General features: G+C 36.0%; 1 protein-coding gene across 4 annotated transcripts in view; it reads left to right on the forward strand.

Moving 5' to 3' along the window:
* The window catches only part of LOC142350242 (uncharacterized), a 53,318-nt gene extending 31,671 nt beyond the window's left edge, over positions 1-21,647 (forward strand). For 3 of the 4 annotated variants that reach the window (XM_075402012.1, XM_075402016.1, XM_075402015.1), the window contains 4 exons: positions 11,791-11,925; positions 12,698-12,832; positions 15,383-15,436; positions 21,171-21,647. In XM_075402012.1, coding sequence (XP_075258127.1) covers positions 11,791-11,925; positions 12,698-12,832; positions 15,383-15,436; positions 21,171-21,446 — 600 coding nt within the window. In that variant the 3' untranslated portion in view covers positions 21,447-21,647. The remainder of the gene's footprint in view (positions 1-11,790; positions 11,926-12,697; positions 12,833-15,382; positions 15,437-21,170) is intronic. The other variant, XM_075402014.1, reaches the window with a different exon arrangement.
* The last annotated feature ends 5,404 nt before the right edge of the window (positions 21,648-27,051 follow it).

Here is a 27,051-nt window from a genome sequence, read left to right on the forward strand (position 1 = left end):
GTTCTAGTTCCTGTTTCTGATTTCAGGCTAAAGGTGCGTCAGTACCTTTATAAAAACTATATTAATGAAAATATCGGGGGTTTGGAAGCTTCTGATTTTCTGTTTTACTTATCAACTTCATACAAGCACCTTAACATCATTTTGGGGCATGAAGAGGTATTGGGAATCTGTCGGGCCAGTACTATGCTCAATCCGTGGGACAAGCGAGAAACTCGCACTGTCTCTAGCAGGACAGTGGATGTGATTGAGTTCTTCTTAGGGAGGAATGTGAGTACTGTTTTTTGACTTCTAGATTCAAATTTGTGTAATCTAGAGGCCTTCAGCCTGGCTGTTGGAGAAAAATTGTGTTTTGAGACCAAATGTTAGAATATGAAGCTTGCATATGAGGAAAAGGGGAAGGAGTAAAAAAGTTTTAAAATAAAGTTTGGTATAGGGTACAGTTTTGTGTTTAGTTCTTCAAGGAGTTTAACGTGGGCCACAAGGTAGAATGGGAATATGAGGCTCACGAAAAGTTAGAAAACCACCTATGGGCGTTACAACAGGCGTGGTGGGATCCAGAAGTAGGCCCAGTATTGCAGGATGCATATAAGATGTTAAAGGCCTGGAATTATCAAGAATTCCTTCTCTTCAAGCCTGGGGGTCTAAAACATTCAGTAATGAACGGCCTTGTACAAAAATTTCTGGTAATCGAATAACTACTAACTGCTTGTGTGTTATATATAGAGCTTTTCTTTTTCGCATTGATGCTGTTATCTAATTTTTATTTGGTTTTGTGCGTAAAAACGCTTTTAATATAAAAGTTATTATTTGAAAAGAGATTTTGTGTCTCTATTTCTTTTTGAGTTTTTGTAGAAAGTCAGAAGGAATAGGTTCACCAAAGAATGTAGGTGCTTTTCTATTACGTTGAGGTCTGCTTAATACTTCATTTGCGTCAGGTAAATTAGATATATTAGGTGATGCTGTAGGTGTAGAATTATGAGGTGATGATGTGGGGCTATTATGTGATGCTTGGGGGAATAATTTGCGTGTAGCTTTAAATTTACTAGTATTATCAGGTGGTGTAGAAAAATTTTCTTGCTGTGGGCTATTAGGTGAATATATATTTTGCATAGGGTAGGGGGTTGAAATGCGTGGGGGTAGAAAATTAGAAGAGCTTGTGCCTTGAATGTGTGTAGTGTTATCTACTCGTGTTTGTAGCGATTCTAAGCCTGAGTCCTTTGTTGGGGTAGCCTCAACATTGTAGGGTGGCTGTAGTGTAGTATTAGGATTTATAGTAGGTTGTGTTTCTACTAAAGGCCACTGTGAAATAGCAATATGTTGTGCGCCTCTATAGGCATTTGATTTGGATATATTATGCTTATTATATTGAGTATAATAATCATTCGTATCGTCTGGGACTATATAGTTCTCAACTAACTCTTGTATTTTTTCTTCTTTCGGATAATAAGGTACTATATGATTTCTATGCACGGTTTTCTTCTCATTTGTTTTATCATGTTGTATTTCATATGTTGTATTAGTTAGCATTCGTTGCACAGTGTAAGGGCCTGAGCGTAGCTCTTGTAGCTTTTTAGACTTTAGTAGTCCTTTAGAGTGATTTTCTAGTAGTACTTTTCTACCTTCCGGTATAGGCTTTCCGAGTTTAAATCTATTTCTATACTTGTGCGCTTTATTCGTAGTTTGTCTACATTTAGTGTAGGTATTCGAGTATATAGTTTTAAATGTATTCTCTCGTTTTAACATTTCGTTAGATAATCTGTTTTGTAACAATTTCTCTATCTTTTTGTTATTACAAGTTTCTTCACTATGTGAGTGTGGTGGTAGATTACTACAATACTCTGATGTGCATTTCTTTTGATTATCTCGTAGTAGTCCTAACTTTAGTGATAAGGGTATTTGCGGTTTCGTTCCGAATAGTATTTCATAAGGGGTATATCCCGTACTGTAGTTTACTGCAGTATTGTGTGAAAATGCAAATTTACTAGTGTACTCGGACCAATTAGATCCACTTTTACTAATAAAATGTCTTAGGTAATTGGTCAAATGTTTATTTTGTACTTCTACTTTGCCGTTAGTCCACGGTGAATATGCAGTTCGGGGGCATAGTGTAATTCCCATTTCATTTGTGTAGTGAACGAAATCATTACTAATAAAAGCCTTGCCGTTATCATGTACTATTTGTTGCGGTATACCAAATGTAGTTATAAATTTCTCTAGTTGATTTACTGTTTCGAGAGCTTCAGCATTCTTGCTAGGGTATACTTGTATAAATCTAGAGAAAGCGTCTACTATTACAAGACAAAATCTATTTCCTTTGCTAAGTGGTCGTAGTGGACCTTTATGATCAATATGAAGTGTATGTAGGGGTATAGCTTCTAATTGTCCCCATGGTTCTAAGAGTGCTTCGTTCAAGTCTTTGCGTGCTGACTTATTAGTTTGGCAACTTAAGCAATCTAGCATTAACATTTCAATCCATTTAAACATACCGGGCCAATAGAAATATCGCTTAACTCTATTGTAAGTTGTGCTTTCTGCTCTATGACCACTAAGTTCATGCGTATGTGCGACTTCGAATATCTTTATAAATAGTGAAAGTGGTGCACATATCCTAACGTCAAAAGAGCCGTCTTCACAAGGTTCGGAATAACAGAGTAAATCATATTGACTTTCTAAAAACAACAAGTTGAAATTATTTCTATAGGTTTGTAGTGCTTTAGATTGTTTAATAATGTAGTCCTTTTCTGGAGCTTTGCCTACTTTTAGCCAATCTCTAACTTTATTTATCGCGGAGTCGTTTACTTGTTCTTCAAGAATATTATCGGTGTCAAGATTAGCGTTTTTTGCAAAATCTGTAACTTTAGCTATTAAATCTAATGTATCTGTGTGGACATCCTTTTCTGAGATGTTTTGAAAAGCTTCTGGTTCAATAAGTTTCTTAAATTTTGTCCGTCTGATATAATCGGCTTTAGCAGATTCTAATTGTTCAATAAGTGAATTTTCAATATTTCCTTCTACTAGATCTAACCAATCTTGGTCATCATAACCTTCTCGGTCATCACTTATTTCAGCTATTTCTTCTATCTCGGAATAGTAGTGATTATCATACTCGCTAGTTAGTTCTGAAGTTAATTTCTTTATTTGATTTATTTGTGTGCCGTAGCGAAAACAATCAGAAAAACTGTGTATAGAATTACAGTGTTCATTTATGTAGTCTGGTGCATCATCTACGCTAAAGTCACCTTCATCATTTATATTAATAAGTTTCTTTCTTTCGCCTTTGACTTGAGCAATAATTGGATAACAGTCGTTAGCTGATGCGTCTTTATCGTCTTGATGCAATACAGAGTAGTTAACTTCTTTTCCGTTAATATGAAACTTTATATCTTTAGGTATTACTTTGTACTCTAGTTGATAAAGTTTAGCATCTGCTAAAGAAACGTTTCGGCTAAGAATGTCAGGGAACGCTAAGTTTTTGCCTTCAGTGTATATAATTTGCAAGTTTTGGAACTTAGTTATTACAACTTGATACTTAAAGAAACGATGTGACATTTGTCCTCGTCGTGACCAAAGGAATAGGATTGGTCTGTGATCACAATATAGGTAAATTGGAAAAGGGGATCCAATCACATAAAATTCATATGTTTCTAATGCAGATATTATTCCGCATAGTTCTCTATGTTGAGGGGACATCTTTTGTTCAGCTTTATCAAATACTCTCGAGTTTGCTGAAATCATACGTTTTCTATCAGGAAAATCTTGTATAAGAACACAACCTGTTCCTAAATTAGATGAATCAGCATGTATATGAAAGGGATAGTCATTAGAAGGAAACGCGTTAGAAATATCGTGACAGAATCTTTGTTTAAGGTCTGTGAATACCTTTTCGTGTTCTGGTAACCACTTGAATAATGTTGTATCTTTAGTTAAGTCATATAGAGGTTTTGCATCTATGTGAAAGTTCAAAATATAGGTATGATAGAAACCCATCATTCCTAAAACTCTTAAAACTTCTGTTTTCGATTCTGGCGATTTTAGGTTTCTAATATCATCTATGCGCGAAGCAATAGGCGATAGTCCGTCCTTAGATATAACATGTCCTCGAAATCTCACTTTTCGTAAGAAAAACATTGTTTTATCGGGGGCTGCTTTAAGGTTTGCCTTTCGAAGCAAAGAGTGATACTCTTTTACTATTGTGAACATTTCTTGTTTATCTTTAGCTTGTAATAAAGTATCGTCTATATATGTTATGGCTTGTTTACGTTTTATAAGGGGTCCAAATGCATAACGCATTAGTTTGCTAAAGAAACTGGGTAATGGTTTAAGACCATAAAATCCTACTTGATAGGTGTACTGTTTGCCTCCTACAATAAAACTTGTAACCTTCTGTGTATCTTCAGTTAGTGGTACTTGATTATAAGCCGATGACAAGTCACTACTTGTAAATATAGTTCCAGTTATTCTTGTCATTAGAACATTTAGTGGTTCGAGTGGCCAACTAGAATTACTTGTATCAGTTATAGAGTTTAGGTATCTAGCATCAATGACTAGTTTTAAATAATCCTTCTTAGGTAATATGATGACGGGATTGACAAACCAACTATTCACATCATCGTTCTCATTGAGCTCTCTGATTATCCCTGCTTGAATTAATTCGTCCATTAGTCTCTCTAATTTATCTCTGAGATGAATGGGTATTTTGCTTGGTCGTTGCTTTTTAAAGGTTGCGTCTTTCTTTAAGGGTAAATGGAACTTATGCTTAGTTCTGCCAATATCATACTTATGATGTGAATAAACATCATTATCCTGAAGTATTATTTCTATCAACTCAAACAATTCATCATCAGTCAAATCACTTTGCGTGAAATCAAAATTATCTAAGAACCTTTCTAGATACTCTATGTCTTGAACTGTACTTCTATTTTGCTTAATTACAAAATTACCAACTGCTTTATTTATGATTCGGTTGTTATGTAGTTTATCTCTAAACTTAGGAAACTGTTCGTTGACTTTAGGTCTACATAACTCTTTTGCTTCGGTAGAGAAATCTGTGGCTAGTTCTCTCTCATCTTCTTTGCATTTTTCTATTAACTCGCTTTCAATAATCTCGAGCACCTCTTCCTGTTCTAGTGTATTGATTTCTACTTTTTGTAGTTTATCAATATCATCTTTGCTTGTATACACATAGATAGTTATTCCTGAATTCTTAAATGTTTGTTCAATTAGAGAAGATATCTCTCTCCAATCCATTCCGTCTAAACCACAAGCTATTTTTGGCATCGCTATACAGCGTAAATTTAGTCCTAGTGCATGATCTCTCATAGCAAGTAGCGTTGTTTTGATTGTATCAATTGTTGGCTTTTCATAGTGATTAGCCTTAGTGATGAGATTATATACTAAGTTATTATCTGCTCTGAAAGTTATTATGTCACCTATATCACAGTTTCTACTCTTACAGTAGTCCTTTAATAAGGGTATTCTTTTTGAGATTGTGTTTGCAAAACCTTTTCTCATTTCTGCATCTGAGGATATCGTGTGCGCTATAGGCATATTAGAGTCAAATATAGATTGGGTACGAAAATCTATATATCTGATGCAAGAATTAGTTTGGATTTGCTGTCCTTCTTGTAAGTTGTTTACTACTGTGTTCAGTATGAAGCAACTGTTATAGTCCTCACTTTCGTTTAGTATTGTACTTGTAAATTCGGCACAGTTTTTGATATTGTATCTTTGTATAGGTTTGTCAGTTATATCACACATAGCATAACCTATTATTCCTCTATTTATCTGTATTGGGTGATTCTTTTGATTCTCCATAAATATGGGTAGAAATTCTTCATGTTGTGGACAAAGTGTGTTCACAAAGACTAGGTCAGTTTTTGCAACGTTAATGTGAGGCATGAAATATGTTCCTGGTGGAAATAAGGCTTGACTGGGGTGCTTTTGCTTGTGCAATTGTGTACTTTTCTGTTGTAGAAAGATTGGTTGAGCTATGTTTAAAGCAGTCATCTCAGTTATGTATGGGTAATCTTTCTCATTGTTGAGTGAGCCGTAGCAAATTAGGTTTTTCTCAGTTTTTAATTCTACTGCGGGGATATCGAAGTGAAGTGCTTTTAAAAACAAATGACAAAAATCGATACCTATTATGTTCTGTCTCTGTTCTTTAGTAACGAATACTTTATGGGGGACTGTATATTTACCGTCAGTTTCGAAGCTAGATTGAATAGTTGTGTAGCCAAGCATTCTGATTGATGAACCGGTATATGTCTTTGAATCACAATTTGTATTTTGTAAATGCAAATATTGTCCAAGGTTTACTAGAGCAAGGTATGTAGGATGGTTGATGATAGTGCAAGTTGATCCTGGATCAATCATGAATTCTACTTCTAAACCACTATTATTTTTAATGTCTCCGGTGGCAAAGTGATATAAGTTGAGGTAAATTCTTGACTTAGTACTACTTTCTTTAGTAGCGTTCGGAGACTTCAAAAGTTTAAAGGAAAGAAGTCTGTTATAGCATTTACGTAGTCATCGTCGCCTTCAACGGAACTTATTTGATTTGGTTGTTGCTGAATATTGTTGGGTTTTGATTGTCTTTGTTGTAGATTGTTGTTTCTACTTGGTGTATAGAAGCTAGCACTTTGTTGTGGCTGTTGCTGTTGTTGTGGTGATGGTGATTGTTGTTCAAGATTTGGTTCATTATTTCTATAGGTGTTTTGCTGAGGGAAGGTTTGTTCGTATGGTTGAGTGAATCTATTGCCATAGCTGCTAAAAGATGTATTTTGTTGTTGATAGTTAGGCTTGTTGAACCTAGGATTATAGTTTGAGTAGCCACCTCTTGGTTGATAGCCTTGGTTTCTAGGACCATTGAATCTTGTATTTCCTCGGTTATTCTTTCTGTAATCATTAGAGAATGTTATATTTGGCCTTCTTGGTTCAACCAGTTCCTTTCTCTATTTGTTAACACTATCATCTATCTGCTTCTTTGTGCATCTAGAGATGGAATGACCATTGCTTCTGCAATAATCACAGAATCTAGTACTGTTAGGTCTGCCTTTTATGTTTGGGTCTCTAGGCCTAGGAGTATCTATAGCATTCACTTCGTTGCTTTTGAAAAAACTGGTGAAATCGTTAATTTTGCTCTCGAGTGTTTTAAGTTTATCTATGCCTGTAGCTCCACTAGATTCTGTTGTTACAGAAAATGTTAAGTCATTTACAACTAAGTGATCGACAAACTGTGTCCAAGTTATTGAAGGATTCTCAATAAGTTTCTCGTGCGCTTTGCGTTTTAAACCTTGTGGTCTTAGTCCTCTTATAGCAAAATCTATGTATTTCTGACTTCGTTGTCTTTGTTGGATTTCTTTCTCTTTCCTGATATTGTCATCACCTTCAATACTTGTTGGTATCTTTTCTGGCCAACCTTTATCAACTCCACTCTTTATTCTATGTAGATAATTCTTTATTAATTCTCCTTCTTGCCTGAATGTGTTCTCAACCTCAAGTCTAAATCTAAATTGGTCTCTACTGTTACTGATTATTAACTCTAATGTTAATAGTGCTACTGAGTGTAGCACACTTCAGTACACTTGGCCAAGACTTGGTATGTCTGGATCTAAGTCTTGATCGATACCCGGCATGACTAAACCCAATTCTTGGACACGACTTGCCAAATCTAAATCCAGGTCTAAAAATTCAAAAATATGTAAGCAATATGCAATAAACAGCCGTCAAAACGTCCAAAGTAGGTCTGGAAAAAGACAAATCGTCCAGAAAAGACTCGAAGAACGCAAAAACTAACTGATGAATCGTCAAAATTTGGTCTGGAAAGTGCAAAAAATAAACAACCATATGGACCCGAAAACCCACCAACAACTCAAAATTAGAGCCGATGCTCTTATTCTACCGAAACTTTTTAAAATTTTCTCTTAGAACACTGTATGCACAGGACACATTCCAACTGAAACTTATGGCTTGATCCACATTTGCAATCATTCGGAATATTGAGCCCCGGAACAATATGTGAAACTTCACAGCGGTTCTCTTTGATACTTTGCGTTTCGTAAAAGCGCCAGACAAACGATGAAGATTTGAAAACTTAATCAATTTTTCTGAATTTTTTTTCAAAAAATGTCTGAAACGGTTGAAGAACGGTTGACAACGGCCCAGATATACCCTCGAGTTAGCCCAATCCCTGGTGCTAGTTTACCGTTTGATATGCCCCGAGCCTCATTTGATAGAGAAAATGATCAAAAATTTATGCAAAAAACATGACACGTTACGAAATTTTTGGATTTCGTAAATTTCTCTCCAAGATATCTTGAAAGGCTGCTTTTGACTCGGGAATCAACTTGCAAGTCTTACCTAATGTTGGCCAAGACATGAGTGATTTCTAACAATTGTAATTAGACTTGCCTAGTATTGAAAAATGAAATGACTTGTACTTGGACTTGCCTATTGCATTGATATTGACTTGGAGATTGGTCTGGGATGATATGCAATAATAACATGAAAATCTGGAGCCTTGATTTGTGGCAACATGTTGCAGCTGATTTTTTGTGCAGTTCTATAATGAGCTGGTGTCGTCATGTTTTTTTTAAAATGAATAATTTTTTAGATAGAACTCTACTACAGAAAACGGCGTTTTTAATTGTAGGAAAATTGTATGTTAGATTTTAGTTTGATGAAAACGACGAGAGTTGTAACATTTTTTTTTCTCCTGTATATTGGTTACAAGTGTCGAAAATGTTTGTCAAATTCGGTTTTGAAACTGAAGTGATTGTGAGTACGTTGGGTTTCTAGGATTCACTTTGTTTGATTTAAAACGTTAAAAGTTCGTCTGATTTAAACGTGAAAAAATCAAACAGGAAAAACAAGTCGGTATGCTGTGTTTCAAGGACTCAAATTAAAGGGAATCTCAAACTGTATGAAACTAAAACGCTCAGGAAAAAATGACGTTAGAATTGGTTGTTGGTATGTTCGGTTTCAAAATGATGAATTTGTCGGTACTATTGGTTTAAAATTGAAGGAACGTGCCTATTTCCGGCTTTGAAACGAAAGAAATCGCGGATATGTTTAATTTTAATAATCAGATATTGATTTTTGAGAGAGCTACAATGTCCAAAGGCTAAAAACTTCGCAAAAAAATATTCAAATATTCATTTTCTGAACGGTTGTATGCAAATTGTCTAAAACTGATTTTTAAAAAAAAAATTTCAAATTTTTGGCAGTTTATCAGAGAAATCTCGTTCACGTTTCTCGATCTGATTGGTGTTTACATGGGATTTACCACCAAACAATTATATGAGAATTGATTCGAGACACATGCTCGAAAATTTGCCCGTGTTCTTCTGACAGGAGTCATCACTCTGACAGGCCCATTGACATATTTGGTGTTCTCCCCAAATACATATAACTTCTTGATTGTAAATTAACTGTGTGGCCATTGAGTGAATTACTCGGTATGTATTTAGAAAAATCCATTATTATATAATCTTTCTTCAGAAAAAATTAAGCGAAACGTATGTAATCTAGCTAAAAGACTAAAAGATTAAATTATGTCAATGTTTTAAAAAAATGAAAGTTTTGATGCCGCTTATCTACTTCTTTCTCTTTATTCGCATCCGTGTTGGGCAAGGACCACAGCAAAAAATGACAAATGAAGAACAACTATTTAAGAATCCGTCTGAGGATAAATCTGTCCAAGCATATCAAAACAAGAGAAAAGATATGATTCTTTTTCCAAGAAGGCAAACGGAAGCTTTTTGATTTTTCAACAACAAAATTTTGGTAGTCTAGTGTTGCAATATGGTTCTCGTCGGGCTACTCCTTGACCTACTTGAAAAATTCTATGCTCGAAAACGGTTATTTAAAAATATACTGAGAGAACCTAAAAAACAACTAAAGTTTTCCACCGACAAAATAGCCGGAATATTACTGCCTTTGGCCACTGTCATTCGTCGATTTCTTTTGTATTATTTCCTGTCGTGTGTCTTATTTCTCATTACCCTCTTAGTTATATTGTTTTCTCTACTCGTTAAGCTCTCCTATGAAAGCTATTTAGTTTTATACCCAACTCATATAGGTTTATGAAATTTTTTACATGTGTTTTTGGGCCCACGCATGCCAAACCCTTTCAAAATGTCCCCGTTATCCCGCATCCAATATCTTACATCTTTTTTATGCACGTTACCAACTGATTTGCGTGTTTTGTCCCCACTACTAAACCTTTTTCTAACAATCAACCTCCTTCCTGACAAAGTTGCCTGCGCTTAAGAAACCCTATCTTACATTGTAACCCCCTTATCTTCTCTCAGTTATCTTAAATCGTCTGTCTACACATTATCGCCTGATTAGCATCGTTTTCCGCCATTGCCCCACTACCAAATCGTTTTGTCACTTTTAACCCTATTCCTGATTCTTAAACAGTTTCATGTACGCCTTACACCCGCTGTCTCGCATCACTCCCTCCCTGCAGTCATAGATATTTTTTTTTCAAACAACTACACCTGTATCTGAGCGGTAACCCATTACCCCCAAAGTGAAGTTAGAAATTGTTCTGGATTTTAGGTAGGAATCTTACTTCTATGCTCGCCCTCACTCCCAAAACGTATTTTCATACGTTTGCAATGGAGCATACCGACGATTTCTTAAGTTTTTAACCAAACGTATGAAAACCGAAAATACCGAGTCTATGAAACTGAAAACACCCAAAAACTTAGAAAAATACATGCTTAGCATATCACAATTTTCTCACATCCCAATACTGAACATTCTGAATCAAAGAAAAAATATATAACGAGCTTTATTAGGTACTTTTGAAGCCAAAATACCAAACAAAACAATCAAACCAACAATTTTGCGGGGCAAACCGAACACACCGATGACTTCTTCTTCTTGGACAAATGTATGCCAAAACAAATTGAAAAAAAAAAACAATTTTAGATTCTTTTGACTTGCGTTTTTACCAAAGGCCTTTCGTAACTCTTTTAGCCAAAACTCGACAAAATTTCACGACTCACTTATCAGATTTATAAAGACTTTTAGACCCTAATTAGTTTTCAAATCAGAAAACTGTCTCTTTGTAATACACAATATCGCCCTTGAGGCATTACAATATCAAACAATCAGACTAATCACATATTACATCAATCTGCTCCATAACATCTACTTTGGAACAAAAATTTTTTCTTGTATACAAAACGTTCTTTGTCATGGGTGACATTAAATAAGTTAGAAAAGCTCATAGTTCCGGGGTTGAAATAGTAGCTTACAGAAGCTTCCTTCTGCAGAATCCAAGTAGAACTGCAGTGTAACTGAGTAAAAAATAGCTTCATTGGCAGGATGAACGAACATAGCTGCTTCATCTCAGAATCTATTTTCAGGCAACTGTTTTTTAGTTTTCATGAACACAACTGTATCGTGAACATGGACATGAAAAACTGCATCACTCAAAAATGTCATTAAATTACTTGTACAATCGTTTGTTCATCTAAAGTTATCTCTTAAGGTCATCCAACGAAAAATTTTTTGAAGGCTTTGAGTTCGGTTTTTTTTAAGATCTTACCAGCTCAGATATTCATATACAAGATCTCGCCAGCAAAATATCGAGAAACAGAATAATCATCTGATTGGATTTGATCGCATTCAAATCTTATACCATCAAATTTCAGCTGTGTTGAAATTTAGATCCACAAGAACTGATAAGATCTTACCTAGGAGGTAATCTTGAGAATCATAGGGGTAAACTCTTTGATAATAATTTATTTAGAGAAATGCAAGTAGTTCTGATTTAAGGTGGAAACTTTAGAAAATCAACTGAATATTATAACTACTTCTGTTGATGACGTCAACGAGAATTTAGTGGAGGCAAACAGAAGACTGGACGAGGTGATTGCAAATGAAAACTACACTTTCAATGTAGTGCAAAGGGTAAATCATATTTGTATTAACTAGCTAATTAATTATTAACGCTACCAAATCTGTTGAAAATTAATTAATTTTACCTTCCAAACAGATAAACTACAAACATTTAAAAAAGTGAGATTGTCAACTCTATTTTTTTTTAAACTGTCCTCTATTTTGTCTCATCGTATTGCTTATTTCGGAAGCTGCAATCAATTTCTGTGTTAAATAATATGTACCAGTGGAAAATTGTACAGCCTTTTCGTTTTCAAATTTCTAATGCCAACATTTTTTTCGTAAACCCTGCCGATTGAAGTTATTCATTATATCAAAATTTTTAGTATTAGTTCTCTTGCTTTCCGTCGCCAAACCCGTTACCGCAAATACTATTTTAATTTGAACTTTATGAATGTGTTTTGTGTCATGTTTTTTTAGAGAAAAGTTTACGACGGGCAGAAGATCCTTTTTTCGATCCTGAATGAAGCTTTCCAAACTGTTGTTTTGAAATTGCTGTTTTAACTAATCAATAACGAAAATCAAAATTATAGTCCAACACATTTCCGCTTCACAAGAAGCTTTTTGTAGAATTGCTAGAATTTCTTAATGGCAAAGATTTACCGGACTGAAAGTCATTCATTTACGGTTCCGGTTTTTTTATTTTCAAAATAAATTGCGCCACCAAAAGTTTGAATGCTGTACAATCTAATGGTTAAAAAATTAACCAGAAGTGACTTTCGTTTGATTGACAGGAAGTTTATGATTTTTTAAGGCTGAGTCATTCCCTATTTACGAAATATAGGTGGAAGGATTTGAGAATCAGTTGGACATTCTCTCGAATTCATTCAACAGCGTGAATGCAACACTAGTGGACACAAACGAGAGGCTATGGGAGACAATTGAAAACGTAAACTACACTTATAATGTAGTGAGACAGGTCGGAAGATTTCAAAGACTTTTCAATATCTTTGGCTAAATCAGTATTCGCAGGACTGTAACATAATTATCTCTTATCCCTTCTGAGTTTAGGTTTCCCGGTGTTCGATTCCCGGGACGAGGTTTGGTTGTGAATTTTGGTAAGAAATGCGGTGAAATGCGGTAAAAAAAATTTTCACCGCGTATTTCTTACATCTTTATGCGGTGAATCGCGGTGAATTATTTTTTTTTCATCGCGTTCTCAGTATTCTTACAAAAAAGGGTCGTCCCTACCCGGGATTGAACCTGTGACCTCCTGAATACCTTCATCTGCTTACTCCACTCCGCCAACTCTCTCTTAACTCTTCGATATTTCTAGTGAATTTGAAAAAGATTGAGTAAACGTTGGAAAGCGAATGCAGTGAATTTTTGTAAGAAATGCGGTGAATTTCACGGTGAATTTTCTTAAGAAATGCGGTGAAATGCGATGAATTGTTTTTTTCACCGCATTCACCGCTTTCACTGCATTTCTTGCATTAGTTTGCCACAAAAGCGGATGCAGTGAATTTTTGTAAGAAATGTGGTGGTTTTTTGCGGTGAATTTTTGTAAGAAATGCGGTGAAATGCGGTGAAATTTTTTTTTCACCGCATTCACCGCAATCACCGCATTTCTTACAAAAATTCACAGCATTCACCGCATTTCTAAAAATTTATCTAAAGACCTCGACCCGGGTTAAAGATATTTTAGATTCAAGTCAAGAACAATTGGTGTTCACAGTTCCAGATGACAAATTCAGTTACCCTTCATTCAAAAACTTCATCTATAATCGATGCAGAAAACATGCACGGCTGGAAATCAATTGGGTTTTTTCTTTCAACTCAAAACTGACAGTTCATTGGTCATGAAGATTGAAAAAAAGTATAAATTATTATCGCCTTAAGATAACACACTATGTTACCAAAAATCTGTCTACCGTTTGATTTTTTTCTTTAATCATGTCTTTTGCTCTGGAAGTAGGACTTTTATTAAGAAGTTTAAATTTGAGGTCATAACAAACTTTTCTTCCCTTTTCTCCACCTACACGAATAAGGATATTAAACCACATCCACCTATAAATTATTGCCAAGTAGTCACGCTACGAGACTTCAGCGGTTCATAAGCAAAACTACAAAATGAACGCCAATGAAAATCGAGATTGACTGCGAAGCTTGTATGTATTCATTACCTAAAAATATAACAGTTTTGGAGCCAAAAATTTATGCGATGATCGAGCGAAACGAATAAAACAGTTATTGGAGATGCTTTAAAGGAGAGATGTCACTGAAACGCAACAAAATATACAAAATTTTTAAAAGTAATTTTTAAGAAACTAATTTGCACGACAAATTTTAAACAAATATTGAATTTTTCCGAGAAAAAGTTACAATAAATGATAAAAGCAATTGTTTTCCATCAAAATTGCGTTATAATTTGCTCGCAAAACTGTTTTTTGTTTCCGGCAGAAAATATTTTACTGATAAAACTGGAGTACCTATTTCCAGCGACTGAAAATTTTGAGTTAAAAGAAGAAATTGGAAAAAAATTCTTAAATAAAAAACAAAATTTTAAATTTGGACAACGATCACTTATGTTTTGCTGTGCAATACGATTTTGAAGAAAAAATTTTGACGGAGTTGCAACAAGCTGAAAAATGTAAGCCTATTAAAAATTCTGAGATGATATAAGCAGAGCGCATTTTCAGGACCTTCTTTCCAAACATGATTACGTTTGTTTCTATAAATAAAATTTTTTCTCATCAATTTTTTCAGCAATGCTTTTTTTCCACAAAAAGGAGCAGAAAGTACTTGAATGGCCAGTATGGTTCAGATTTAATTTAGATTGAACAAAAATTTATAAACAAATTTGAGTCGGTATAAGCTTCTGAAAAAAAGTGTAGGCCGAAAAGTTCTCGAGTTCAATCTTTTGCTATATTAAAATTGTGACGAAGTCATCGTATCATCATTGTTACGTACATAGCAACGTTTTGCACTCATGTCAATCATAGTAACAAGACGGCAAAGTCTTTTTCAATCCTTTTTTACGGGTTAGTGTCTAATCTTAATGAAGACAAAATCGGTTCACAATGTGTCAACAATTGTCTAGAAGACCTAAAAATACTTAGCCAAAAAACCACCTTATTTCATGCATATCGTAGTATTATTTACTCCTAAATTTAGGTTAAACAAATTTTCCCCCACTTTTTAACGTATATTTGAATTTTCTATGTTGGTATTTAAATCCATATTTAAAAGGGGGATATTAGAAAAGCGAAAATTTCATTGTGAGACTTTTTTGGAGATGTCGTTAGAAATCTATATAAAAGCTATATTAACTCTCTACTAGGTGTTTACAAAGCTGAGGGCGTAATGAACCAAAAGCAGTGAGCTCAAACTACTGTATCATTTGATGTTTGTTGCCGCAATAAAAAAATTTTTTGGTACGGCAGTTTGAGATCCCAATAAGTCGTTCGCTAAGCAGCATTTCTGTAATTTTATCAAAAGTATGTTTTCGAACAGAATTTGTATTTTTCAGCTCAATGAGACAGATTTGACCCAGCAGACGTCAGTGGATATGCTTAGCCTATCTGTAAGTACCCAGAGCCTCAACGCGTAGTAGTTTCGTTACTAAAACGCCTAATTCCCACTTCCCTATATTGGTTATCCCATTAATTTCTGTTCTGAAATGTCAGTTTTTTAACTCCCAGGTCAATACCAAAAGGTTAACTTGCAAGAACTTGCGGAATTCCTGCAAAGGATGGTTAACTTGTAAGAATTTTCAAGTCGAATGGTTAACTTGTAAGAACTTGGTAGTCGAATGGCTAACTTGTAAGTTTCTTTCCAGTTCGTTCCAGTTGAGCTCAACTATCATCGATTAATTCCTTTTAACATTCAGTTATTTAGCTTGTGAAGCTCGTGAGAGTTGGTAGCTCGGTTCGGATAACATAACACAATGCGACCTTTGTTGACAGAACGGTTAAATTTCAATTTTATCAACTCAAGAGATCTTTTTTCAGTTTTAGATGGTAGATCTCAATTTGCTTCTTTACGATTGATTCTTCAAAAACGTTCCCAAATTTTTATACCCTTTTTTGATAATTTAATTGAATATTATATGACAGTTTTTTCTCAAATTAGTTTAATTACCCTTCAATTTTTATTATTTTTTAATAGCCGCGAAGCAATAGCGGCTATTGTTGGGGACATCGTGGTTTTTACAACTCGAAGAGGAGTATTGAGATTCTACAGGTTTTTTTTTAGCAGAAAGCAAGTTTGTTCCTGACTTGAATTTTGACTTCTTTCTGTTCGAGCTTTAACCTCCGTTTTTGATTGTTGACTTCCGTTTTCGAACATTGGACTTTAACATTAGCTTAGCTTGTAATGTAAAGCAATTGGTAACAGTCTGTAATTCAAGGCGAAGAGGTCAGTTTGAGAAAATTTGATCCCATTTAACTACCTATCCCGCCCTCCAAAAGAACTACCCCCCCCCCCCCCCTCCTACCTACCTACCCCCCCCCCTCGTATCTAACCCCCGCAACGTACCTACCCCCACCTCACCTACCCGCCCCCACCTACCAACCCCTCCCCCTCCCCCCACCAGCACCTACCCATACCCCTGACCTGAAAAATCTTAACGCTTTTATGTTATATTGGTCTACTATTTTTGTTATTTCTATTGTTTTTTTCGATATTCTGATTTTGTCCAAGTTAGGGTAAGGATTTTTTGAACGACGATTCGAGTCGTTTCCGGTATTCTACAGGCTATGTTTTTTTAATTCGTCGTCTCCATCGATGATTCTTACGACCTGACTTCTTGGAATTGACTTCTTAGAATTGACTTGAGTGACTTCTATTGCTTTGCAGTTAAAAATTGTGTGCGTGACGTCATTTCTGTTTTTAGGCCAATTGCGCGACTTACCTCACTCGAAAAATGACCACTGAACTCACTTATGGAACTTTAAATTTTATGATCATTTTGTTTAAAGATCACTAGTATGCATCTAAGTGGTGCCAAACTTATATGCCCTATTTCTTGAGTATTAGTCTTGAGTTTTTGATTTCGAATATCAATTTGAAAAAGCTCTCTGAGCACTTTTTCCTTATAGACCCTATGTGTCAAATAATTGACAGTCCGAATCTAACCCTAATGGTCTATTGAAGGACTGGTGGTCGATCTGTCTATCTTTTATCTTTAGTTGTTTCAATTCATGGAAAGCCACAAGCGTCTATCACGGCTATTTTCCGGCAATCTGCCGGCTATGTTTTTATAATTTCAATTCAAACTTTTCCAGATTCTAGTTTTTAAACATCTGTTCATAATCTAAGATTTCATTGGGGTACTTTTTCAGCGCTAAACTATAGCCCAAATTGTTATCTTAACAATATTCTGTTACATTATGTGAGAACATATCTTTTAAGTCAACTGTTAAGCATACTGAAAGGTGAAAAAGTATTGTGTGATCTTACAAGAGAAACTGGTTAGAGAATGGTGAATTTCAAGTTGATAGGATATGATTTTGGGACTTAATTTTGTTGAATACATATCCAATCAAGAAATCAAAAATAATTGTCTCCGAAGGTTTTAGTTTCCACTTTTTTTAGTGCAAACAAACATTAAGTGAACCTAACCTTAAACTGAACTTAATAGATCAAGCCTCTATCTTCACTCGAACATAAGATGATCCAGGCTTCATCTACTATTTTTTAGGATTAAATTCACCTACTGTCTGCTTGGACTGAGAACATGTAGAAAATAAAGCCTACGGAACTAATTATTTTGTTTTCTTGATTGGAATTGTGTTCAACGAAGTTAGGTCCCGATATCGGATCCTATCAATCTGAAACTCTCCATACTCTATCCAGTTTCTCTTGTAAGACCACTCAAAGCCTTGACCCCTGACAGTATTCTAATATCCCAGCAGCTTTTCCATTAATATGCGCGCAATTTCCAGTGACAAACGCACTGTGACTAGCACTGGAGTTTGGAGTTGATGATAAGTAATCCTGGTTCGAAATCGAACGGTTGACTTGCATGAACTTGCAATTTTCCTGCAAGTCCTTACAAGGCGACGAATCCCCTTACAAGTTTTTCTCCTAAAAATTTCCAGTTCTCACTAGTTAACCATTCGGCTTACAAGTTCTGACAAGTTTACTGTTCGACATAAAGGGTTCTTGCAAGTTAATATTTCGACTAGCAAGGTTCTTACAAGTGAAACATTCAACTTGAGACATAAATTGTCACGAAAGATCTCAGAATGCTGTAAAGATAACTATAGTTTGGCCTATAGTTCAGCACCAGACAACACTACGATGAAAGATTATGATTAAGAACAGATGTAAAAAAATAGAATCTGGAAAAGTGTGAATTGAAAATATAAAATAAAAAAATGTTAAAAATTGAAGGGTAACTAATTTACTATGAGAAAAAGCTGGCATTTCAAACAAAGACAAAAAAGTTATAAAATTTTAGGAACGTTTTAAAAAAAAACAGTTGCCAAGACGCTTCTGGTTGCATTGTATTATGATGTCCAAACCGAGCTACCCATACCCACGAGATTTCTATGCTAAATGAGAGAATGATAAATGGAAATAACCAAGGAGAGTTGAAGGAGACTCGCAAGTTCCTATAGGTTAACAAGTTTGGTTTACAAATAACTAATGCGAACTTGCCTTAAGACTAACCTAGCATTTTACACCCATTATATATATATAATCATTATTTTTAGTATTTTTTAACCGATAGGGTAGATTCAGAAAAATTCGAAAAAAAATCTGTTGAACAAGCAATATAAAAAATCGCAGATCTAAAAAAATTAAACTTTTGGCATAAAGTGACAAAACGTTTATTTCGATAGTGGTACTTTTGCTCGAGCCATAAGTCAGACATGCATGAAGAGATATGAAAAATTTAAGTTGCCTACACAAATCTAATAAAACAATCAACCCGTTCTACTTTAATCGATTCAAGGCAAATTCTCATTTTATCCAAAGTTGAGTTCAAATCAAAGAAATCCTTATTTCAGTTTTAACTTACTTTCGTTTACCTTATCAAAATAAATGATCCTTGAATATTTCTGTCAACAGATAGAAAAACAAAATTGTACGTCACCTGAGTCTATCAAATTTGGAATTAAGTTTGAATCGAAACTGATCGGTTCTCATCTAAGTCCGATCGCCGTTTAACAATCAAATAAAAACAGCCAGATTCATTCCCCATTAAAAAAACAAATGTTTCTTTTTCCTTGTGACAAAACACGGCCAGTGTTCAATGGGGGCATCACCCGATTGGCATTAACAAGCCTTGAATTCAATCTGTAAATTTGATGGGGAAAAATCTAACTGCTCCCTGAGTTTCTATTGTGCATGGGCATGAAAAGTTCTATATGTAGGTCCCGGGCTGAGGTAAATAGGCAAAATTGTGTGGTTGATTTTGCGGTGAATAGTGCGTTGAATTTTGCGTTTCTAATCGTAGATCAGACATAAAATTAACGCTCAGACCTTTGTTTATATTTTTCGCCCTACTCAAATCCTTTGTGCTTGTCCGCTCTTCTACTAGTGTAACACTGCTCTTTAAGTTGCATAAGAACCGAACTCTTCAAAGATCGCGCAATGTGGAACATAATCATGTAAGAGCAACGGTATATCCAACGCAAAATTATGTCAGATCAACTATAAATTCAGTTTAAAATTATGGCAGATTTTTGCCTAGAAACGCAAAATTATAAAAATTATGTCAGACCTACACTCCCAGTAACTGATATCTTTGAAAATATATAAAAACAGAAAATTTTCAGGCATTGAGAGTTAATTGAACAAAATTTTCTGCAACCATTTTGATAAAACATATATGATTAGACTGCATTGTAAAACCATTCTTTTCTCAAATTGATGGTATAAATTTGGTCAGCTAATTACGCTTCTAATACTGGTATAAGTTGTTCAATTTAATCAGTTTTGGTCTTTTGACGGACATTGGACATTGTTTTTGATTATTAAAAATCTTGAAGCACCCGGGTTTCAGTTTCTTTGATTTCATGAGATTTTATACGATTTTATACTGACTATACTTATTTTCTTATTACGATTTCAGCATGAAAACGAACAATTTGTATACCAGTTTTGTATGATTACCACTAAATCATGTCTGATCCCTATATGATCACCAGGAACCGTACATTTTTTTCAGAACTTTAGTTTTCATGTTTATCGATTTGGTAACACATCACCATTTTTGATCAGCCAAAATCTTCTAATAATCATCTTCTAAAAAAGTTTAAAACAACACAGCTGGTGTTTTCGAGCACACAAATAGTGAAGTGTGGACTGCATATACGATTGCAAGAAATCCAAGCTAAGAAATCATATATGATTTTTACAAGACTACTAAGAAATTATACAAATCATAAATAGCCTAGTATGATTGATGGTAGTCATATATGACGTAGTATGAGTAATAATGATCACATATGACCTGGTATGAAATCAAAGAAAATGGTATGATCGGCGACCCAGATAACCATGTCATCCACCTAAAAGCACTTCGTTCAGAAGAAGTGCTGATCCATTACGCCGCAGAGGTATACCCAAATCGTCACGGGCAGATATGCCCATTCTGTATATCTCTTGTTCGCTTTTCCTATGTTATTACATTGATAACTCAACAATATCGCAAAAAATAGCTACTTTACCAATAACAGACAAAATTGAAGGGAATTGTGCAACCCGTGTTTTGCGAACAATGTCCAAATTTTAACCGCGATTTTAAGATACAAATATTATACATGTATTTCTATTTCAAAAATATGGTGCAACCCTTTTTGCGAAAAATAAGATACAAAGCTAGTCTCCTAATTTCGTTCATTTTATGAATCTGTTTTTCGCTTGACTTTTAATAAGGCGGAATTTTTAAGGTATAACTCTTCGGCGTAATGTCAGCTTATAAATGCATCATTTGATACTCACGTATTTCTCAGTGCGCAAATTGCTTTGCTATCATGCTATCATCACATATTCTTTCGTGTTGTCCATAATTGATTTGTTATTGTGATCCAACTAAGAAACCAAAACGAATTTTTTTATAAACTTTGAATGATTTCAATAAAATTTCTGCAATTTCTTCAAAAAAATGGAGACTATACGACTGCGGAAAAAATCACATACGTCCTAGCTTGAGAGCCAGGAAATTATACAAATCATTGATGAATTTTGATGATTGCCAAGAATCACAACTGACAGTGTAAAAGATCGTGGAAAGTTGTATGATTGGAGGCGACCTGAGCGTCCATTCGGAACCTAATATATTTTTTACTTTGGTTTTGTTTCAGTTTCTAGAAACTGCAGATTCCGTTCAGCACATCAATGGCTCAGTGCAAGAAAACTATGCAGATTTGGAAAACCAGTTGGCCGTATTGACCAATTTTGAAACTAACACCAGAATGAGAATTACTTCAATTGAGGACAATTTCATTTTCCTCGAAATGGTGGTGACGAACAACTCGTACGATATATCAGAGCTAAAACTACACACAACAAATCTTGATTCGCTTATATCACGGGCAGATGTTCGAATTACTGTTTTGGAAGACCGTCTTTGGACTTAAATAAATTACTACATAAATTTTGTGCATTATAAAAACTAGACGTGCGGAACATCAGCATAGATTGAAACCGTTTTTGAAATTGATGGCTTTAGTCGAACTCAAATAGCTGATAAGATCCTATCTAACATAAATGCTGTGTATGGCTCCTGCACTATTATACGTAGTTATACCAATAATCGCAACAACCGTTTTTCAGGGAAATCCTTTAAGTATAACCGTATAAGCCCAGGTGGAGGTGCCAGACCGAAGCCAGATATGCCCAAACCGAAATGAAGACACGAGGGGTTTTCTTGAGCTCAAAATTAGAAACACGAATGAAGGAAAGAAAGCCTAGACATGAAAGCACGAACGTCTGGGCATGAACGTACAAAAGTTTGGAAATTAAAGCACGAAACTCTGGACAGGAACAAACGGTGGTCTGGTGACCGGTCAAAAACCAAGACATGAGCACACAAAAGTCCGAACATGACCGCAAAATAAAATTTTACAAGATTTTCTGGCAACTGCCACATAAAACGACTGATCCTATGTTCAATGCGCTGACAGCTACAATTATTTACATCAGCTTGGGGAAGATATCTCAAAGATGAAAAGTTGAATTTCCATTAAGTATTGAAAAACATATCTGAATGAATGGCTTATGGAAAAAAAGTTTAAGCTACAATCAGTTAAGACAGAGAATTACCATATAAAACAAAGAATCTACAGTAAAACTCAATAGTTTCTGTTCATATACACTATGCACCACCTAATTTATTAGAATTACAAAAATACAGTATTTGAAATGCAAACCCATTGGATGATCAAATTCAGCTAACAATTAGGAATCACTCTACATTTGTGGAAGCAAACATCACCGGCATCACTTGCCAGACGGCCTGTATGTCCAGATCGTCCCAGAAAGAAAATGTTTATGTCTTGACCGCCCAGACGGAAAGTGCCTCTGTCGTCTTCTGAATTTCTAACTAGGCCAACAGTGAGGGGGATCTGTCGCCCAGAAGATCGAACAAAATTAACTAAAACCAACACCGAAGGTTTAAAAGAAAATGATGAAGAAAGCGCTACCTTGTCTCTTTTCTGAGTTTTTCCCCTCGTCCACTCTTGCAGGCTGTTAAAAGTGCTTTGTCCCAAAAGACGTTAAATTGAATAGAGATCACCAGCACAAATGTAGAATCCACAGTAAATAGATGCAACTCTCAATCAACTAATACCTTGAGACAAATTTAACTGCAAAATCTTCTATAAGTTCAAAATTTTATCGTGATTCACTCAAAATATATTTAACCAAGTTGCTCACAGTTTCCTAACTGGTCTTGCAACTTCACTGACTGTTTTAAGTTTAGTCCCACTAAACCAACTGCTCACTAGCTCAGTATTTTTCTCTCTCTCTCCAACTTAAACACGATAAGCTGATTACAACTTTTTCTATTTGGCTAACTTTATCTTATCTTAAATAAATACACTTTTAGAACTTAAGTAAACACCATAAGTCACTCTGACTGATTGATACATCCGCAGGAGGGGTTCCCTTCACTAAACAAACAGATTAACGTCAAAGTCCGCGGTCCTTATCGCCCTTATTTGCGCACACAATTTGGCGCCAAGTCAATTTTGTCGCTTTTGTTATTCAAAGACTATTGGTCTCCATGGGTGAATTTATCACTAATTCATGCTCGCTAAAGCTAAAATAATGGCTTGGTATGCTTCTCCCAGCATTCCATGCAATTCCCCGTACAAAAATTAGTCAAAAACCAAAATTTCCCAAAAACCCAAAAATTTGACCTCTAGAGGTCAATTAGAGGTCAATAGTCGAAGATGAAGGGTCAACTCGGTAAAAACAACTATTGGCGCAAAAAGTCCTTCCATAGTTACACCTACCCACCAATTTTTATGACCTAACTCTTAATAGAACGCGAGCAATGACCGCGCACACTTTTCATCGACCTCCCGGATGACCCCAAATTTCGGAACTTAATAACTTGCGGAGTAGTGGTCAAAACGTCTTCGGGTAAAGTTTTCTAGTAACTATAGGGTGCCACCAACTTGCGTGCCAATTTTCATGACCAATGGATCAGCTGTTGCGAGTCGTTTGCAATTTAAAAATTTTTAACGAGTCGTGGGTGCCGAAACCCGAAAAATCCGAGTTCGGCAAAATTGACCGGGGTGGTTATTTTTTGTCACTAACTGTCTCAGGTTATCATATTAATACCACTTCAAAGTCATTCGGCCGCTCAAAAAGGCCAATTTCCGGTTTTCGGCACTCGGGTCGTCCCGAAGCACCGACTTCCGGTCGGAATTTGGGAATGAAAATATCACCAATCGAAAGCCCTTAAAAAGTTACACTAACCCTCCAAAAATCATAGGGCTACTACCAATACTCCACGAGCAATTCAATTTTTACGTTCCGCAGCACAGGCGTGCGCTAGTTCCGTGCAGGTTGGTGTGGGGTCAAATCCGACCTCAGAATCGGATTCCCCGTACCCAAATTAGTCTATCCCCCAATTTTCAGGTCAATCCGACGTCAACTTTTCGAAAAAATACTATTTCAATTTAGGTGCTAACTACATTCCTGTGATAATTACCAACATACCTAAAAATCGCCTTTTTATATCCTAAACCCTTCCCAAGATCATGCAAAAACATTAATTCATACGTGCAGGACATTAAAACTGATTAATCGCCTTATTATTGACTCAAACATTCATATTTCACAGTAAAATACCTAAAAACCTTCAAATCACACTACTTCCGGTGTTAATAGCTGGAGGGTGGGTGGTCGGATTCGCCTGAAAACTATTCTCGCAACAGAGGACCATTAGGGGTCCCTCCCCATCATTGAACAGTTGTCAACCAATAACTCCTTCCCATCGCGGGGGGGGTCGGACAACTTTTTATCGGTAGGGTATTTGGAAAACTGATAAATTGCCTTTTTATTGACTTTAGGTCAACAAAACTCTACTTAACTAACTCATTCTGTCTTACTTTGCATACAGTATTAAGTCATATACAATTTCAGTTGAAATGGATAGTCAAATCTACTTTGAAATCGTTCATTATCTCAAATCTGGTCTTTATCCGAGAAATTCTACGTGGATTTACAGGAGAGAACTCCGTAATCGATGCAAAAATTATTATCTTTCAAGAGGGGTTTTATTGCGAGTGGGTTCAGGGCTCACGGTTCTACACCGGGGTAACGCACGAAATAAGCTTACAGAACTGCACAGGAAAAACGATCATCCCTCCAGAGAAAATCTGGAATCTATAGCGAAACAAACATTTAGTGTCCGCGACCTACGAAAATGGTGCCGAAAAATCGTAAAAGAGTGTCTCGATTGCGACAGTGAAACTCTATTTCGCTGTACTCGTGGTCCTATGAAGTTTCTATCCGAAGTGCAACTGAATCGGGTTTGCCGGGAGCTTGGCCTAGAACTAGGACAGCGTCATTGCTACGAGCTATTTGAAAGGTAAGCACTTGTATCCCAAATTCACTCTGACTAAATTAAAGTTAATAATCTTGGGGTTTTTAGTTGTCCCGAGTTCGATACTGCACAGTATGATCCCGTTACCTTAGATGTTGCCCACCCCAAATTCAATTGCGTGGCCTCCTGTCTATCAACCATTATCACTGGAGATCGCACTCAGGCTGGAAAAATCGAACAACTTTTTGTTAGTTTACGGAATGGACCAAACAAGCATTTATTTAAATGTCCTGGCAAAACCCCCCTGACCCGAGGAATCGAAGATGTGGAGTACATAAACACTACCGACTTACGATTATTCGCCCGCCATTGTCGCTTAAACATTTATGTGTACTACGATCCCGAGGGTGGGGAACAGCCTTATTATCTAAAACTGGCTGGAAAACATAAAGGAGTTCAGAATGGTGGGATATTCTTGAAATTTCAAGTGGTAGAGGGTGTGCAACACTGTCTCCTAATATATCGATGCGAATTGAAATCAACGAGCGGGTAATAAATTTTTATTTTACTTAATACAGATATATACAATACGAATTTAGTTTTTCTGGGTCTTGGCTTGCTCCCTAGCGAGCATTTTCTCCACCGCCAAGGCCATTTTTGGGTCCTTTTTCCAGATATCCTCTGTATTTATTCCACCAGTAGCGGCCATCTTGGTTTTGCTCTTTTTTGGGGCCGGTTTTGCTTTTTCTTTACTTGTTTTTCCTTTCAGTACTGGTGCAGATGTGTCAACTTCTACATGCGAGGGCTCAAACATGGACGAGGGAGGTGATGCGGGCACGGAAATCTCCGATCCTGACGAACTTGATTGAGTTTTCCCTCTCAATTCAAGAACAATTTTTCTAGTTTGCTTTGTTCTGGCCATTTAGTTTAAGCTACTTCGTTTAATAACCTTGACTTGTGCTTTTATTCAATTATTTACTAATTCACCGTCGCCTGTTTGTCTCATCAATCTAACCTGACAGCCTTTCATTATTCAACCTCAACCAATTCGTTATGCCTTTATCCGGTTTGCGACTTGGCTTACTTTTGTGCATATTTGTTTTAATAAGAATTTGGGGCACCATGTGTTTGCTTTCAAGAGAGTACTTAAATTTGTTCAATTTAGCTTTGGTGTTATTATCTTAATTAGATTGTCCTAATTGCGAGCTTTATAAAGAGCCTACATACACATACTTTCGCCGCTTATAACTAACTATACTCAATTTCATGTTCGCTACACTCCCCCCCTCTATTCACATCATACTCCCGAATGATGGCAAAACCTGCAAATTAAAATAAATTATTAATACAGAAAAACGAGAAATATATTTTCTGACAACAAAAATTTTTTAAAGTTGTACTTAGTCTTCGTCGCTTGACGACAATCCCAGTTCCTGTACTCTTACTTCCCTTCGCTCCAAGAGAGACAATTCCTCCAGCAGCGATATTTCACGCGCTCTGCACCTCTCCAACGCTCGCTCGATCTTGCGCTTGTATGCAATGTGCGCGTTCCTAAACGTGTTCGCACCTCGAGTGTTGAGTCTTCTCCCCACGCAGTACGCCACTCGTTGTCCACTGGTTCTACTGGTCCAAGGAGAATTTGCCTTTGGCCCCATCTAGGTACCCATCCCCTCACCACAGCTGATCCTTCACCAGTGGTTTCAGTGTGCCTTGCATTTGTGGTGTTTTGGTTCTGTTGATCCCCTTGATCCAGATCATTAGCCGACTCATCTCGTTCTCTTACTTCAATTCTGCTCGCAGTGTTTACTTCACCTTTGCTGTCACTCCACGGTCGTGGGCTGCTCATGGTTTGCTGTTTTTGTCTTAGTGAATTCTCTCCAGCTAGTGCGGATGCTCTTATCTTATCTCTTTGACAAATTCTATTGTTTCTCAGTTTGTTTACTCAAGGTAAATATGGATGTTTAATTTGTGATAAGAGAACTTCACTCAACCTTGCCCATTGTTTACTCGTCTCATTAATCACGCCATCTGTCAAGTAAGCCGTATTCTATATTTGCTCAAGATAACCATTGTTTCAATCAGGACATACAATCTTTGCCTAACCATAAACCAGCTCAATCATCAAACCGATCAGCATTTCTCGAACGCTGTCATCTAACAGAAACCCAAAATGTAAGGAAATTTTA

This window comes from Convolutriloba macropyga, chromosome 12 (assembly GCF_964194025.1).
Source record: "Convolutriloba macropyga chromosome 12, txConMacr16.3, whole genome shotgun sequence".
Classification (NCBI taxonomy): domain Eukaryota; kingdom Metazoa; phylum Xenacoelomorpha; order Acoela; family Convolutidae; genus Convolutriloba; species Convolutriloba macropyga.